The sequence below is a fragment of the Pleuronectes platessa genome, chromosome 7, assembly GCF_947347685.1.
Source record: "Pleuronectes platessa chromosome 7, fPlePla1.1, whole genome shotgun sequence".
Taxonomy (NCBI): Eukaryota; Metazoa; Chordata; class Actinopteri; order Pleuronectiformes; family Pleuronectidae; genus Pleuronectes; species Pleuronectes platessa.
Genome location: NC_070632.1, coordinates 12,167,371 through 12,185,492, shown reverse-complemented (window position 1 = coordinate 12,185,492; position 18,122 = coordinate 12,167,371). Strand labels below are relative to the sequence as shown.

General features: G+C 45.2%; 1 protein-coding gene across 1 annotated transcript; it reads left to right on the top strand.

Annotated features, from left to right (window-relative positions):
- The first annotated feature begins 219 nt into the window (after positions 1-219).
- LOC128444731 (zinc finger homeobox protein 3) lies at positions 220-17,425 on the top strand. The gene is made up of 11 exons (XM_053427355.1): positions 220-540; positions 2,836-4,537; positions 4,618-5,156; positions 5,272-5,485; positions 6,129-6,233; positions 6,357-6,493; positions 6,686-6,796; positions 8,451-8,610; positions 8,742-13,480; positions 13,586-14,251; positions 14,388-17,425. The coding sequence occupies exons 2-11, from the start codon at positions 2,872-2,874 to the stop codon at positions 14,502-14,504; spliced, it is 8,454 nt and encodes a 2,817-aa protein (XP_053283330.1). The 5' UTR covers positions 220-540; positions 2,836-2,871; the 3' UTR covers positions 14,505-17,425.
- Positions 17,426-18,122: the final 697 nt, after the last annotated feature.

Here is an 18,122-nt window from a genome sequence, read left to right as displayed (position 1 = left end):
AATTTCTATTTTCCTCTCCCCCTTGTCTTCTCTCTGCGTCCCCGGTCGGCTCCCCCGCCCTCCCCTCTCTCTCTCTCTCTCTCTATTCCCCTCTCTCTCTCTCTCTCGCGGAATCCTATTGATCCAAACGGGCTAATTAGCGGTGTCTGCGCAATTACGCACATGCGCACTAGGCGTAATCTCAGCCATTTTTTGAAGGAAACTAATTAGCAGGAATAAAGAGCCAAGTGTTTTTCCCCCCACAGTGATCAGAACTCATTCTACCTCTGGAGCTCGCACATACCCCTCCGTCCCCCCCCCATCGTCTGTTTACTACAGCCTATATGTAGCTTTAATTACACTGTTGTTTGGTAACAACTTGGACCCCGCTGCTCCCTCTCTCTCTCCCTCTCCTCCTTTTTCCCCCCTCTCCTCTCCTCCTGGCTCCGTAAAACACGCAGAGGATCATTCATAAGGAATGAGTGGTCCCTCTATACGACTGTTTTGTGGACTACTTTACATTCAGCATACGGAGCTTTGTGCCGGAGCCGCTGCAGAAATGTAAGTGTGCCGTTTGTTTACGATATTTAAAGAAACAGGGGGAGCGGGGAGGAAGCGATCCGGCGGCGGTGGCAGGGAGGAGGGTGTTTGGTCAGCGCTGCCTGGTCTTTTCGTGCAGATCTACCGTCTTTTGTCGCTGTGTTTGTGCATTGAGTCACCTGTTACTGGAAACTGAACGCGATCACTCTTTGGTTTTTGCGGAACGCGCAGAGTAGTAGCGGTGCGGTCCACTGTAAACAAAGGCCGGGCTATAGTCTGGAGGCTGGATGTTGGTCAGCGAGCTTGACAACACAGACCGAGGCTAGGGAGTGAACTATTCAGGTCGCCGTTCAGTCAAACAGCCTCGAATAGTGCAAAGAACGGAACGACCACAGCTTAGTGCTATTACCTTGACTCTGGAGAACAGTCTTTGTGCCGTCCACTGGGTCCTCACGCAAAACGGTTGCGTTAAAAAAAGCAGCGTTTGTCCACGTCCCAGTGTGTTTGTCGTCCTATACAATTACAAACAAAATGTATTATGCTAAAGTATAGCCACACAACTCTTCTCTCGGTCTCTTTCTCTCTTCCCTTCACACACCCCTGTATCTCTCCCTTCTCGCCTCTTAACCAACAGACACACACATACCACACACACTTTTTGTTAGATCTTTCCACCTGATTTCATGTTGCTACATCAGTACCATGCACACCTCCATAACATGTGATTTTTGCATTCAAAATTTTCCAAACCCTATCAATATGCCTGCTAGATTACAGGTGCCCTGTCTGTGTCTATGTGTTTGATTGACATGATCCGAATCAGTCTGCAGTGCACAACAGGATGTGTACAAATTATCACACACATACGCTGGATATACACACACACGCCTTGTTAAATGATGGTTTCCCGCACTTGTGATCGATGGAGAGCCAGGAATGCTTGTATAAATAGTTACATTGCCGATAGACCCGGGTTATTGATTGCAGTGTAAATGAAAATCTTTATCAGATTAGAGAGTGTTCTCAGCTGCTGGCAGCCAGGCTCAGCCCCTCAGCGCTCCCCGGCAGGACAGTGGACAGCTGCAGTGGGCAAGGGTCTGTGGCCTGTGACATAAACACAGTACATTAAAGCACTATCAGAGTGCCGATATGAGCCATATATCTTTAAGCTGCAGCAGAGAGGGGAGCGAGGAGGGGGGGGGCGGGGGTAGGTGGGCTCTGAGGGAGAGGGTGTTGAAGGAGGAGGGGGTTGGTTGAAGGAGAAGGTGAAAGGGTACATTAAGGTCTCTCCTTGATTAAAAAAGGTCAGTAATGAGATTGTGGGACACATGGTGAGAGAGATGTATCTGTCTCATCTGGCATCAATCCGTCACTCACAGGAGGAAAGGCCAGATTAATTTTTTAAGGAAGCGTCTGTAGTGATGCTTTTTTTTTTTCATGATATACTCGATTGTTTATCACTTATCTTCAAATAATCATTTCTTTATGATAAAATGCCAGTTCATGATTTCAAAAGCAGAGGAAGTGCAGCGTGAACATGTGCATATTTTTAAGATTTATATTTAAAACACAATACACATTATTTCATTGATGTGTATGTATATGGGTGTGTTTGTGCTGGGCAAGCAATGAGACTCAGGGGACCCACACAATATTATTTATTACAAACAATGGGGACAAGTCAGAATATAACACATCCTGCTCTACAACATCACACACTATTGTCTGCAACAATACCTCAAATTTCAAGCAACACCTCTGAAATCTAAATAAAAATTGTAGAAGCATCACAATCGTTTGTTTTACCTTGGACTAAATTAAATTATACAGGTGCTTTTATTGAGTTTGCACTATGTGTCCATAAAATGGTTTGTGCCTCACATAATATCAATGTGAAGCAAAAGATGAAGACACGGATACATGGGCTTTAAAAAACAGTGGTTTTATCCGCTTTCATCTAAGTGTGGCAATTTAGTGGAAGCCCTTTAGCTCAGAATCATTCAGTTCTTTATTTAATCCTATCCCCTGAGGAATATTATAGACCTCCTGCGTAGCCTCTACCCGCATTCCTCTACCTAGTTTAGTGTTCATGCTATTGATTTTCCCATTAAGGGCTAACGCTAACCCCTGAGTAACCAGCCTCTGTATTGCGCTCTTTGAAGGCTGTATTGAACAGATGCTATCCAGGGACTCTAATCAATGGCTTCCACTGTTATGCAATATTATTTACATGACTCATGTATTTCAATTCTTCTCTTTTTTCCCTTCCCCTTTCCTCTGTCTCTGTCTATCCTGTTGTCTTCTTTTTTCTCTCAGGTGGGGTAGCAATGTGCGGCAGCTGTAGCCTCTGCTATGGACAGCGGTGAGGGAGGCGGAGGGGATGGAGGGGGAGGAGAGGAGAGAGATGCTGACCTCAGTCCCCAGGCTTTATCTCTTCCTCTCCTGACCCAAGCGGTCATTCCGGAGCCGGGGTCATCCTCTTATACCTCAGCCATGGCCCCTGCCAAAGAGCCCCTGACCCTGCCTCAGCAGGAGGAGGGCGCAGAGGGGTCCCAGGCTAGAGAAGAGACCCAGGGAGGTGATCGGAAAGACGGAGGCCGACACACACAGGAGAATAAAGCATGTCAAAAGCAGGGGATGAGGGAAGACTTCGGGGAGGGAGATTTGTCAGGGCAAAAGAAGGAAGAAGGGGAGGTGCATGTACGTGTGGGAGAGGTGTCAGTTACAGGGGGCCTCCCAGCAGCCCTTTGCAGCAGAGGCGGAGAAGAGGAGAAGGAAGAGGAGGAGGCCATCTCAAACCAAAGCCAAACCAAATCCAAATGTTCTTTATTACCTCAACAGAGCCAGCACAGCTCTTCTTCCAGCACTGCAAAGGCCAGTGGCACACTCGACAGCAAAATAGCCGCCTCTCCAAAGCCCTCTCCCACATCTTCCCCCTTTCCAAAGCCCTCCCCTTGTCTTGCCACCTCTCCAAAGCACTTCACTGGTCCATCCTCCTCTTCTTCCCTGCTGAGCGAGACAGAGGTAAAAGACATTAAGGGAGATCAGGGCTGGATATCTGGGTTTCCTCAGAGCTTTAAATCCCAGCAGTCTACTATGGCTTTTCCACTGGCAGGTACGGAGCCTGCCAGCACACCTGCTGAGGATGATGGGTCGGCAGGGGTTTCTCACTCTTCCATTACCAATGGAGATGGTGCCAAAGCTCCAGAACCAAATGAAAACCAGCTAGACACAGAAGGGGACGACGAGAGAGACAAAGAAGGAGAACAGAAAGAAGCTGTTCTTAAAAACCTCAACCAAGACCTCTCTTCGAGTTCACTGACGAGTCACATGACCATAATGCACTCACGCAACTCCTGCAAGACCCTGAAATGCCCCAAATGTAACTGGCACTACAAGTCCCAGCATACACTGCAAGTCCACATGAAAGAGAAACACCCAGAGACAGGGGGCCAATGTGTGTGCGGTGCATCCGGAGGAAAGTGTGTGTGTGGTGGTACAACACAAGGTGTGTGCAGTTATTGCAATTCGGGCAAACCCCATCCTCGCTTGGCCCGTGGTGAAACCTATGCCTGCGGCTACAAGCCGTACCGCTGTGAGGTCTGTGACTATGCTACCTCATCGAAAGGCAACCTCAGCATACACATGCAGTCTGATAAACACCTTAATAATGTTCAAAATGGAGGACACTCTAATGGTCACGTGCACACTTCTCACATTACCAACAACAGCAGCTCCTCCAATGGTCACACAGTGGATGAGCCGGCATACAAGGTCCCACTCTCTATTCCCACGCCTACAACCCAGCCCGCCAAGCTCACACCACCTGCACACTCTCACTCTCATGGAAAACGGTGGCGGTGTGATGTGTGCGACTATGAGACCAGCATTGCCCGAAACCTGCGCATACACACCACCAGCGAGAAACACACACATAACATGCTACGGCTCCAGAGAGGCTACTATCTATCTCACTGCAGGAGCCTCACTCCACAGCTTAAACACCTACAAAACACAGGTAAGTAACACTTCACTCCTCCTCCTGTCATCCAAGGTGAAAGTCTGTCATTCTTAAAGGGTTTCTCTCTCTGTTTTTAGGTGCCGAGCTCTCCTTGAACATGCGACTCACCAGTCAGCAAGTCGCAGAAGCGCCAGTCACCCTTGGCTCTACACTGACTCCCTCTCCGTCCCCCTCTCCCTCACCCCCTCCAGCCCCATCTCTGTCCCCCACTGGACCGCTCTCTCAAGGCATGTTCCAATGCCTTGTCTGCTCCTGCTTTTCATCTGACAGCACAGAGATTGTGGAGCAGCACCTGAATGCCCCTCGCTCCTTACCCCAGTCTGAGTGGTGCTCCCTGGTTGCTGGTGGCTGCCACTGCAGATTGTGCGGCTACACCACCCCACTGAGGGCTAACTTCTCCTTACACTGCCAGACTGACCGACACCGCTCCCGTTACCAGCTTACTGCTCACATCCAGGAGGGAGGAGACAGGGGTCAGGAGGGAGTTGCCCTTATTGCTAAGGGAAACCCCGTCCAGGTGAGGTGCAACCTGTGTGACTATGTGACCAGCAGTTTTGAGAAGCTACGAGGACATTCCCTGGGTTCACACCATGAGGCCGGCGTCCGGGTTTACAGAGTCAGTACATTCTCAAAAATAACCTTAAGACCTATTTGAACAATTTAATGCTAATCATAGCAGATGTGAGACATGTTTTCCAACCATAACAATATCACGCATTCTCTATCTTTAGTTCCTGCAGCAGTATGATGGTGAGGTTGATGGAGGTTCGTGGCTGTTCCATTGTCTCCTATGCAACCACTCCTCCTCCTCTAAACTCCAAGTACTGAAACACAGTCAAACCCCAATCCATCAGCAGAGGGAAGAGCTTCTACAACTGCAGCCAATGGGTGGAGAGGAGCTGGCAGCCATTTTTACCATCAGGAAGAGTCCTGATGGCGTCACAGGTGAGAATACGAACTGTGTGGGTGGGTGTACTCGCTGACATAAGAGCATCTGTCAGGGGGTTGAGATGAAAAGAGTGAGAAAATGAGTAATGGCTGCTGCTGAGATATTGATCGAGTAAATTGATTAGTCAATACACATCCTTGTTATATCCCCAATCACCCCTGACAACAGCTAACTAGCACCTGCTAATCAATGAACCAATTCAAATCCTTTGAACAAGAATGGGGGATGTCGAGGCCAGTCACCAGTCTGTGCAAAGTAAAACACTGAATTTACATTGTCTGGAGTAAGTGGACAACAGACTCCCAACATCTACAATGAGTAGTTCAACACTTAAGTTGTAAATTAATTCTATCCTATGATTTGCCTCTGTGTGGATTAAGACTTATTGAGGGGAACTGATGTCTTGTAGGTCCATATTACCTCTACTCCACCTCTGAGGAGAATCTAATGGGGAATCAATACTTGATAAATACTGAAGGAGGCATGGAAAAATGAGGTGTGGTCAAAAGAAACTGGCCTCTTTAAAGGATGCTATCTGGAGAATAATATAAACTACAATAAGCCTGATAGTTTGTGGGAAGACATTGTACGAAGCACTGTATTTGCATAATGTTAAGTATTTGTCTTTTCCTCTTCCAGGAGAACTCAGTGATGATATGGATACTTCCAGCGAGACCAGTGGTATTTTGGAAACAACCAAAGACACATGTAACTTGGGGGTGAAGCAGATTTCAGAGGAGACAGGTATGATTGCTTCTAGATGCAAAATAAGTCAACACACGCTGCAAATTATAACTCAAATGATATTGTCATAACATATCCTAAATACGAATCTATTTTCATGTCAATTAAATGTTTTACCTGAAGACGAAACCAGGGGGGAGGAAAGAGACATGAAGGAGTCATTGAGCTCTGTCAAGCGTCCGTCCTCTGGATACGGGGAGATGGAAAGCTCCATTGAGACCAAACGCACGAGAATACACCAGCAAAATGAGAACCAGCAGGTGAGCTGATGACACACGTTTGAATAATTTAAATATTCCCATGTGCACCTAAACTGTAAAAATGGCCACAATGAATGAACGGATGCGGGGACTGGAAGACATGGCAGTTGCTCGTGTTATCTCAAAAACCCACGCACACCTATGCTCGCTTGTTGCTTTTTAATTGAAGACTTTTTTTCTCTCTACATTCAGACTGTCCAGTGCCCTCTGTGCCAGGTTCAACTCCCATACACACACCTTCGTCCGCATCTCACACATCTGCACAGCGTGGCACAGGACTGTGTGGACAAGCTCATCAGCACAGTAAGTATAAGTATGCAAGTGTGTATTTGTTGTATTTGCGTTCATCGGGAAGCAAAAAAAGAAAAAGAAAAGAAAAGAAGGCAACGCGATGGGGGATGGGGGAGAGTGAAATGTAGGGAGACAATTCCATTAAGAAGGCACCAGAGAGAGAGGCAGCGCTTTTTTTTAATGCATGTTTAAGTAGCTCCTCGCTATCATCTTTGATGCAGCCGTGCATTCTGTGTGTATGTGTATGCGCGTCTTTTAGAGTGGAAGAGAGAGGGTTTGACTGAGAGTGTGAGGGAAAAGCCAGTCTTTCTATAATGCATGTTTAAGTAGCCCTCTATTACCAGAAGTGCAGTCAAGCTAAAAAGGGGCCCCCATGCTTTTTACTGTGTCTCTCCAACTAACAAAGACTGGTCATCTATCCACATCACCATCCTCCATCTCCCTGGCCCGTATGCTAAGTGGCCTTTGTCTCTTGCTCTCTTCGCCTCCACTTCACTGACTGCTTTTCACCCTTTCTCCCCTCTGCTGTCCCTCCCTCCCCCTCCAGCGACTCCTATCATTCCTATTCTGCAATCTCTGTCCCTGCCCCTCCCTTTCTGTCTCTCCCAAGCTCTCTCTCAATTTCTTATGAGTTACCCCTCCCTTACCCGCACTCTATCTCACCAAGGCAGTTTTTTTTTGTTCATTGCCCCATACTTCCTCCCTCCTCTTCCTGCACTCTCTCTCTTTTTCATATTCTACTCCCCTTACCCCCCCAAAACCATCATCCTCCGTCCTTCCCCTCTTACCCCTCCCTCACTCTCTCTGATAGTAATTGAGGTTCATTAATTCAGACTGAGGTGATGATGGCCATTATGTACCTTGCTTTCCAATTACGCTCTCTAGATTAAGCCTGACCTTCAGTTTTCTCTGGTGTGTGTGTGTGTGTGTGTGTGTGTGTGTGTGTGTGTGTGTGTGTGTGTGTGTGTGTGTGTGTGTGTGTGTGTGTGTGTGTGTGTGTGTGTGTGTGTGTGTGTGTGTGTGTGTGTGTGTGTGTGTGTGTGTGTGTGTGTGCGCGCACATGCATGCATGGTTGTTCCTCTCTTATGAAGAAAAAACTCTTGTCATGTAAATCTCATCCTTAGTTGTCTGTCCTTTCCTTAGGGTAGCTAGCTGTTCACATACAGTAGATAAAGTATTTGCTCTCAGTGCTTCAAGCTGTGGAGATTGAGGTTTCCTATATGAAGAATGATTTTAAATAAATTCATTATTCACCTCAGTAAAGTTTTATTAAACCCTTGGGGCATGTTGAAGGGTGTCGTAGGAGCTGAAGGGCAAACCCACATATCTCTAACCATATACACTTATTACCAAATTGATGTGCCTAGCTGCCCATACTGCTTTGCAGGCAACTGCAAAATCTAATAACCCAGATTCACACGTTAATGTTTTATGATATTAGGAAAGGGATTGCAGGCGCTCCATGTTTATACATCTTGATATTTGCTTGCTATTATGCCATACAATTATACATGTTTTATTCATAATGTTGGATTAAGAAAATATGGAAATCCCATTTCTCTTTTATTCTGAATAGGTAAAACAACACTGAGTGTAACTATCATGAAATGAAAATAAAAAAGAGAGACACCAAAATTGACGAACAAATACATTTTCTTTCTTCCAGGTCAAACCACCCGTGGAACAACTGCCTCAACTGCAGATGGAACTACCAACAGACGCATGCACAGATGAGACTCCAGAAAATAAAACCACCAAGAAGAACAATGCAAATTGGGTCAATTCTGCTGATTCAATTGCCTCTGTTGATTCACAGAAAAACCAAGGTTGGTATGCATTATAAAACTGACCACAACTTAGTTATTAATATTAAAATTAAAGAAAGATGGACTTGTTGGCCTAATGTTATAGAAAAACAACTGTAAATTCATAATCACTATAACTGTGCATTTTTTAGGCATTTCAGTGGCAAACACTGAGGGAGATGTAGCCGCACCCAAAGATGTCACAGCTCTACTTACCCCACCCCTTGAAGAAATAACCACTCACCCTTCCAATGGCAGACTGGCTCCTCAGTCCCCGACTCAGATCCCCCCCTCCTCACCCATCTCCCCACCTAGCGATCCCCCTTCTCTCTCTGATCGCCATGGTTACCGGTTCCGTTGCAGCAGGTGCAGCCTGGCGTTCCCCACTCAGGAGAAGCTCCAAACGCACTGGCAGTACCATGCCATGAGGGCGGCGACAGAGTGCCCCCTCTGTTCTAGACAATGCCGCAGTCAGGAGGCCTTGCAGAGACACATTCAAAACACACATTCACAGCTGGACAACACACAGGGGCAGAATACAGTCTTACCACCTCATACGACTCAATACATGGAACATAATACGAGTTCTGTTCAGCAAGAGTTTAGTTTATCACCACAGGTGGGTCAAGAGGCAGGAGAAGGGGAGGATGAAGACATAGAGGAAGAAGAAGCAATGGGCATCGAGGGAAAAGAGGAACAAGAAGAAGAAGTTAAAATTAAAGAGAAGGATACAGTTGGTGAAGATGATAAAGTTGAGGAGGATTTAACTGAGCCAGAGAAAGGGTCACATGAGGAGATGATATCAGAACATGGTTCAAACTCTCTTGTCAGAAAGTGCTCTAACCCCACATTGGACCGCTATCTGGATCCATCCAGGCCCTATAAATGCACCATCTGTTCAGAGTCATTTACTCAGAAAACCATTCTTCTGGTCCATTTTAACTCTGTGTCCCATCTTCACAGGGCCAGACGGGCCCTACAGGACTCTGGCACAGGTGTTGCGGCCCCTGAGGCTCCCCGCGGCCCAGACTCTCGACCTTATCGCTGCAGACTTTGTGGAGTAGGCTACAGCCAGAGCTCTACGCTGGACATACATCTTCGCTCTGTCCTTCATCAGACTAGAGCTCGTGCTGCCAAGAACACAGCTCCACAGACCCCAGCATCTAATGTAGCTGTTCCATTTACAGTCACCACCACTGCTACTCAGCCTGGTGCCACCAGAGAGGAAATATCCAAAAGTTTGCCTTTCCCCAAGAGGCTAGATGGAAGAAGATCGTCAGCCTTTTCACTATTAGATCCTGGACTAGCAACAGAGGTCAAGCCAACCCATAACCAAAATGGCCAGCAAGCTAAAAAGAAAGTGGCAGAGCTTATAGCATCTCGAAATCAGCTAATGCTAATACAGCAGCAGCAGTTAGCTCAGGCTCAGGCACAGGCCCAAGCTCAGTTACAACAACACACAGCTATGCTCCAGTCCCAGGCATTGCAGCACCTCCCCTTAGGGATAGAGAATCTCCTTAAACAACACTTCCCCCTGACTCCAGACAACTTTCTGTCTCTGCAGCAACAACTTCTCCTGCCATTTTACTTATCAGGAGACATGAAACTAGACATGAGCCTAGACCTTGGTCAGTTGCTATTGGCCAACACTATCCAAAAAGATCAAGTTAAGGTAGAAGCTAAAACTGAGTCCCCACCTGAAACTGATGAGAAACAAAACCATAAACAAAGCTCCAACCCAGCTGTAGGCCAATTTAAGGATCATGTGCAGTTTCAGACCAAGATCGAAGCAGTCCGCAGAGGATCCTCCATCAACCACACTGAAAGAGAACACAGCAATGCTTGTCTTGAGGAAGAAAAAGAAGAAATGCATGTTACTACGGTTAAAAATGAGAGTCAAAAGGAGGAAACCCATTCTCCCTCATTTAATCTACTTAAATTGCAGTGTCCGCCTCCCAGAGTGCCCTATGCTGCTGCGAATGGGGAGCCTCTTAGAGCCCTACTACAGAGTTATGGCTATGAATTGGCAATGCAATATACACAAAGTAGACACAGACACCAGCAGCAGATTGCAACTCAAATGATACCGTATGAACAACAGTGCTCTGATATCAATAAGATGGTCGTGTGCTTAGAGGTTGAAAGAGATAAGTTAAATGAAACGGAAGATGGACAGGTAGTAGTTTGCAATAAGGATAGCAAAGTAGTACATGGCAATGGAGACAGAGATAGCAGCTTATGGACCGAGAAAAATCTAAACAAAGGTGAAAATGCAGCAAATGAAGAAAAAAGATGTTGTGGAGCAGGAGAAAAGTGCAAAGACTGTGGCAAGTTATTTTCAGATGCCTTGATTTTAAAAACCCACCAGGAATACATTCATAGCATGATGTTTCCCACTGCTGTACTGGAGAGTTTTTCCAGAAAATACAGGCTGCAATATGACCAGATGTACCCCCTCACACAGCCTAAATCTAAGGAGAATTCAACTACATGCCCCAACGCTGCAGTCCCAACCACATCAACATCTTCGGAATCAGAAACACCACAAGACCAAATTAAATCTGAAATGAAAACCATTTCACCCTCACCTGTATCCTCAGTTTCAGATATTGTTACTAAAACATCTGCTACAACTACAGACCCACCACCAACTGCCCCATCAGTTTCTTCTCCTCCATCACCACTGCAACCTCAAGAATGTCCACAACCTGAGATTCCCATCCCAGGTACATCTGCTTCAGCTACTTCTCAAACCACGTCCCCAGCTAAATCCATACCTACAATACCTAGGCTCTCTCTGCCCTTGCCCCAGCTTCCTATACCCCAACTGCCATTACCTAAGCTTTCCCTACCACCCATTCCTTTCCCCATGGAACTACCTCTCCTCTCTCCAGCTATGATGCAGTCGGTGGCTCTCCAGACCCAACCTTGGTTAGACTTGAGTGTGAACCCTGAGTTGGCAAAACTCTACCAATCTCAACTCAATCTAGGGCCACAGCTTAGTCCAGCGTTGCTAAGTCAGACTCCACAACTGAACCCTACATTGCTGGGTCAACCATCCCAACTCAGTCCCATCCAAACAGGACAGCAACCTCAAGTCAGCCCATCAATGCTTGAACAGCAGCAGGGTAAGAGAACCCGAACACGAATCTCAGAGGAGCAACTGACTGTTCTGAGGAGACACTTTGATATTTACAGCCTCCCCAGTGATGACGAGATCAACAAAATGTCTTCTCTGTCTGGACTGCCTCACAAAGTCATTAAACACTGGTTCCGCAACACCCTATTTAAAGAGCGCCAGCGAGACAAGGATTCTCCTTATAATTTTAATAACCCTCCAACCACATCCCTGGAGGAGGGCAAAGAGGAAGTAGCACAAAACCAAACTCTGACACTTGAACCATGTTCACTATCCCCAGCCCCCCCAGCCATCTCTCCACAGCCCCAGATAACAGATATCCAGAGAGGCGAGCCCCATAGGGGTCGGCGCTCTTCCCGAACCCGCTTCACGGAGCAACAGCTGGAGACCCTACAGGGGGTGTTTGAGGCCACTCCCTACCCCAGAGAAGAAGAATATGACAGAATGTCTGCTCTGTTGTCTCTCCCTAACAGAGTCATTGTTGTATGGTTTCAAAATGCAAGACAGAGAGCCCGCAAAAACCAAGATGGGGGACGGGGGACTGATGATGGATTAGAGGGAAAGAACCAGCCTGACAGCATTCACAGACAGAGAAATGGCTGCTTCAAGAATAATGAAGATAATGAGGATAACAGCTGTGGCGATGAAGGACAAGGTGACTGTGAAAACTCCATGGATCTGACTTATGAGTACTACACCCAACCTGACTCACCTGTCCTTGATTCTTACACTCAAGACACAGAAAGTGAACAGCAAACATTTAATGGAGAACCAACACTTGTAATGAGGAAACAAGAGGATAAAACCACCTCTTCTTATGCTGATAAGTGCCCAGCTCTGGTTCAAACTCAAAATGGAATTTCAGATGCTGACTTTCATCAGAAGGAAAAGGTTACAGTCAAGAAAACGGGCTCCTCTTCAAAACTCGAAACTAAGATTCAGCCAGAAAGTACTCCAGAAAGATCTCAGCCTTGTTCTTCCTCCTCTTCACAAAAGACCGTACCCACCATTCCGTCTATATCTCATTGCAGCCAGGCGCATACCCAAAGTTCTCCTTCAGATCAAGCTTGTGAAAAGCCTGCCGATCCATCACCCAACCTCCCTTCTGCTTCAGAGTCTGAAAAAAGCCACACTGGGCTGCCTGATTCCACATCAAGCTTACTCAGTGAAGCCCAGTCACAGAATCAGCTGCTTCTCCAGACCCAGGCTCAATTCCCATGCAGTGTCTGTCCAATGTCCTTGCCAACATTCCAGCTGTGGCAGGAGCATCAGACCAGGCACCTCCTGGCAGCTCAGTCCCAGGTCCAACTCATGCATTCTGGCTTCACAGACCGAACCATGCCTTACATGATGCTTCACCCCAACCACACCCTGATGGCCAGCCAAATGCTTTCAGGTGCTTTGTCCCAGATTCATTCTAATCCTACACATTCAATGATGTCACATTTAAACAGTATACAAATTCAAAACACAATCTCTGATCATTCAAGTAACACCCTCGCGGGTCTATCTCAAGGTTCCCTGACACCTATGAAGCAGAATACAAAGCTTATATCAGAAACCAGTTTTGAAAGCCAGAGGAGCAATAGAGAAGTTGAGGAAGAACACAGAAGGGATAAGCGTCAGAGAACCACCATCACCCCAGAACAGCTTGAAGTGTTGTATCAGCGTTACAGCTTGGACTCTAATCCCACCAGAGGAGTACTCGAAAGCATTGCACGAGATGTGGGCCTAACAAGACGTGTTGTTCAGGTAATATATTTGTTTTGATTTAAAAATGGGAATTTTTTTACAGAGAGATAAATAAGAGAAAAACTGTGTCTCAGTTTTTAAAACACATGGGTTTTTCCTTCACAGGTCTGGTTTCAGAATACACGAGCCAGAGAGAGAAAAGGACAGTTCAGGTCGATGGGGCCAGGATCCAGTTTCAGCTTGGGTTTGAACCACCTTCGCTGCCCATTTTGCAGGGCTCTGTTCAAGGTCAAGAGTGCTCTGGATGCCCATATGAGGTCCCGTCACTGGGCAGAGGCTGAAAGAGCAGGTTACAACTTATCAATGAGTAATGTATCCAGTGGGCAGATTGGGATGACCGTGTTGTCTGTTATGGATAGACCGGGCCCATCTATCACCTCCAACCCTACCCAAAACCATGCTTATGTAATAAGCAACAAAGAGTTAACTGGGAGTCCACCTGTCACCTCTTTGTCTTTAACCACTGATCTGAACAACCAAGAGGAGGATGATGACTATGAGGATGATGAAGAGTATCCATGTGATGATGGTTCCAGTATGGCTGACCAAGAGTCTCCTAGTCCTGAGGGATCTGGGGGTCCAAGCTCTGATTGGGGTGAGACACAAACTCTGCAGCAACACCACCACCATCAGCAACAGCGCCAAAGGACACAGATGAGTCACTTCCAGGTACTGCAGCTCCGAGACTTCTACAGGAGTCACCGTACACCCAACCGACATGAGTGCGAGGCACTGGGCCAGGAGCTGGGGCTACCTCATCGTGTTGTGCAGGTAAATGCTACATTACACATTCTTATAATTAGTACTTATTCAAATTTTATTTGGTCTGTTTAAATGCAAATGTTCCAATCAAAGCTCTTCAAGATTTTAAGGGCACAAGGGTTCATATTTATTTATTTTTTAACAGGTGTGGTTCCAGAACGCCAGAGCCAAGGAGAAAAGGGCCCGGAGCCTAAGCTCTGACTCTGCAGAGAGGGAGCAGGCTGAGCTGTCTGCAGGAGCAGGGGAGAGGGACAGAGCTTAAAGAGGAGGACCAAGCTCCCTTTGCTTCCTTCTACAATGTTTTCCCCCAAACCACTCCTGCAACAGCTGTCGACCTTCAAACATATACCATGTCCACTTTGCTGCCAAACCAGTAACCTGAACACCCCAAAGATGCAGAGCCACAGAGGCCCAAAGAGAAACTCTCAACTGAAAATAGGAGAGATCCCAAACAAAGTCCTCTCTAACACAGCTTTCCTCTTTTCATATTGTTCTTAGACTCTTCCCTGGTCTGTCCTTTCTTGTTGAAAAGAGCTCCTCTCCCTTTTCTGTCAGACACCTTACTACAACCAAACACCACCTTGTTAAAAAACCAACCAGATGCCACAGAGGCCAAAGAGCATTCTCCAAGTATGTGACCTCACTGCCCAGCTAGACCTGCAGTCTACCTCTCAGTCTGCATGACAGACTCACTGTGGGTCCTCCACCAGACTGTGCTAGATGACTAGCTGTGTAGCATGTAGTGCCAGTCTGTACTAGACTGGAAAAGAAATTGTCAAAGAGATTTTAGTGTAAATAGAGAACTCCAAAAGATACACTTGAAGAAAAACAAAGCGGTTAACAGTGGAAGAAGAAAAAGGAGGAGAAAAAAAAGGAAGGATATCTTTGAAATAGACGGAGGTATTCGCATAGAGCTTTTGTAAAGACTGACTCAGATTCCAAAGCTCGTAACCAAAATTTTACATGTCTGTGGATTTAGTTTCAACATGTTTGTTTTCAATAACAAACAGCAGAGCTTACGTCTGTACAGTGAATGGGTGAGATCTGCATCTGGCACTGGTGAGAGCAGTACTAATAGACTGATACCTTGCTAGGAAGCAGCCTCACCCTCCACAAGCCAATGATGAGTATTCTGTTGTACATGTACACCTTCTATGTTCCTTTAGTGGATAACAGCCCAAATAGCACAGAACGTAAAGGCCAGTTTGTCCTGAAAGGGGCAAACTATTTTTATAGCACTCAACCATTATGCTGTATATGAAAACTTTAACCAAACTCAAATTTACATTGTGTGTGTTTAGTAATAGTTTCTTAATATAAATCGTATGGATTGAGATAAACTGTCTTGCTCCAATATAATAGTGTCATGATTATGAAAAGATTATGACAGCTTTGATATGTTCAGGCAAGGTGTCTTATGGCCTTTCCGTTCTATTTGATTATACCAATGGCTTACCAATGTTATGTGATTTAATGTAAAGCTTTCTATGCTCAGGTCAACAGCTCAACATGGCTCCACTTCAAATAAGATCTTAATACTGTATTTTTCTGTTTCTAAAACAGAAGAAGCATGGTTTAACCTTGGACTAAGTATTAAAGGATAACTCCAAAAACATCTCTGAATTTCAAAGATCTGAGCTTTTCACCTTTGAGTATTAGATTGTTACAAAAACCTTATTAAAACTAAAGTGTTTAATAGTGTGAGGGGTAAATGTACAGTATTTAGCTTTTGTATGGTTGACTCAAGACTTCATTGGATGTTTGAGACATAGTTCCCTTCTCCACTTGCTGATAGGAAGCTACTGCGCAAAGACGAGAAAAAAACTTTGGATGTTATTGATGTTATTTTTGTACACTTAATTTATTTTCCCTCTTTCTCCCTCCCTTACATGCTTTCCTCTTTTTCTCTCTACCTTCCTTCCTCTGTTCATTTGCAACCAGTCCTTATTCTAACTGTAATAATGATAATATAACAATAATAGCTAAACAATAATTAATGCTTTAAGACAAAAATCCAAAGACGTGATAATACTTTAACCATATGACCTACAAAAATAAGCGCTACTGTTTACTTGACGATGTATTGCTGTTTTTAAAGAAGGAAGGAGTCCCTATATCTAAGCTACTGTTTTCTGCCTCTCATAAGCACACTGGAGACTGTAACCAAAACCCCAAACTAGAGCCATGGCAGTCTGTAATATAGCGGTTAAAGAGTTTTACTTCTCTTGAGAAACGTTGCAGTTTATTTTTCTTTCTTTTTTTACCATAGTGTTGAACTTCAGCCCTTAAGGATGTCCAGTTTGCTGCTAATGTACTGTAGTTTTTAACAATACTGTAGAAGATGCATGCTCTGAACGCTTTACCACTAGGCTTTAATGACTACAAACTGTAATGATACCTGTGATGCTGTTGATAAACTGCTCCTCTGTTGAAAAATAAATGGAAATGTGGGGCTCAATTCCATCAAGTTTGTTTTCAGTATCCTGTTGACTACCCATACCCAGAAGATAAAATGGCTTCGGTAAATCCAGGATATTTTTTTTCTTCACTTTACAGTTCCAGAGAAATCTGCTTGGGGCATTGATTCCTCAATACAAATGGAGATACTGCAGAGCTATTTGAAGGAGTTCAGCCCCAAACCTTCCACTAATATGGTGTCAGTCATTCTGTGTTGCAATGTCTCTTGTCCATTTGTCCAGCTAAAAAGGCTTTGCTGAACTCAGACTGACATCACAGCCAACCTTCCAAAGGATGTGGGCTGGCTGAAAATGCTGTCATGCTTTGTTCTTAAACTAACCAATGTTTACGACAATACCAATGAGCTTTCTTCTGTACAGAAATGTGCATTCCAAATAACACAAAGGCAGTTTCTTTTGTATACTGATTATTTTGAACTTCATTTCTCTCATATTCTCTTGATCTTAGTGACTGTAAGATGTACATATTGGGGTACTCTATGGTGAAGGGACTCTGTTTTCCTTACTGTAGGTTTTCATTTTTTCTGGATATGTTGTTGCCATAGTGATGACCAAAAAGATACCTGTGATGTGCACCTGTCCTTATGTCCTGCTCCAGTGGTTTAGTGTGTCTCTATTCTCTCCTTCCCCCAGCTCTCCCTTACTGGTGTGTGTTCCTCTTCCTTTCCCAAACTCCACTGAGCTAAATAAAGTCTGCTTTGGTGCACGTTTTTGTGTCATCCCTTTGGTGTCACCGAGAGAAGCCATTTTGTGAATGTTGTGGTATGTGAGCGTGCCTGCCTGTTATTAACCTGTTTCATATTCCAGGTCGTATATGCGGCGGTAGTGTGTGTCTGAATGGAAAGGTTTTGATGTGCAACTGTGTGTGTGTAACACGGCTGTGCGTGAAAGGCGTTTGGTGAATGGAGCCTTGACCTCTAGGGTCACTTCATTAATTACATCTGTGACATTCAGCCAGATGAGTTTCCTTTGTGACTAAATGATATGATGAATATTAACGACCTTGGATGAATTACACTGCTGCTCCTGCTGCTGCTGATGATGATAATGTGTTTTACGACTCCGGGAGAGAGGGGATGGAAATTGCACACTACAGCACATTTAGGACATGAAGATATTCATACGCAACATTTCAAAGACCACAGCGTAGGTTGGTTGAGCAGTTTTTATTATTTTGTTCTTTTTCGTATTAAACTTCCTCGTGGTTCACAGGCAAATCTACTAGCGACATCAAAAAAAGTTGTATGAACACAGGAATGTGTGATCATCAAGGGCCTCAAGAAAAAAACTTTGATCTTGTTTGTTTGTGTTTTCTTTAGCAGCGAACCATTCACCTAACCATTAAAGAGAGATACGACAAGAGGAAACATTGCTTTAAAACTGAAACAAAAGAACCCAGAAAC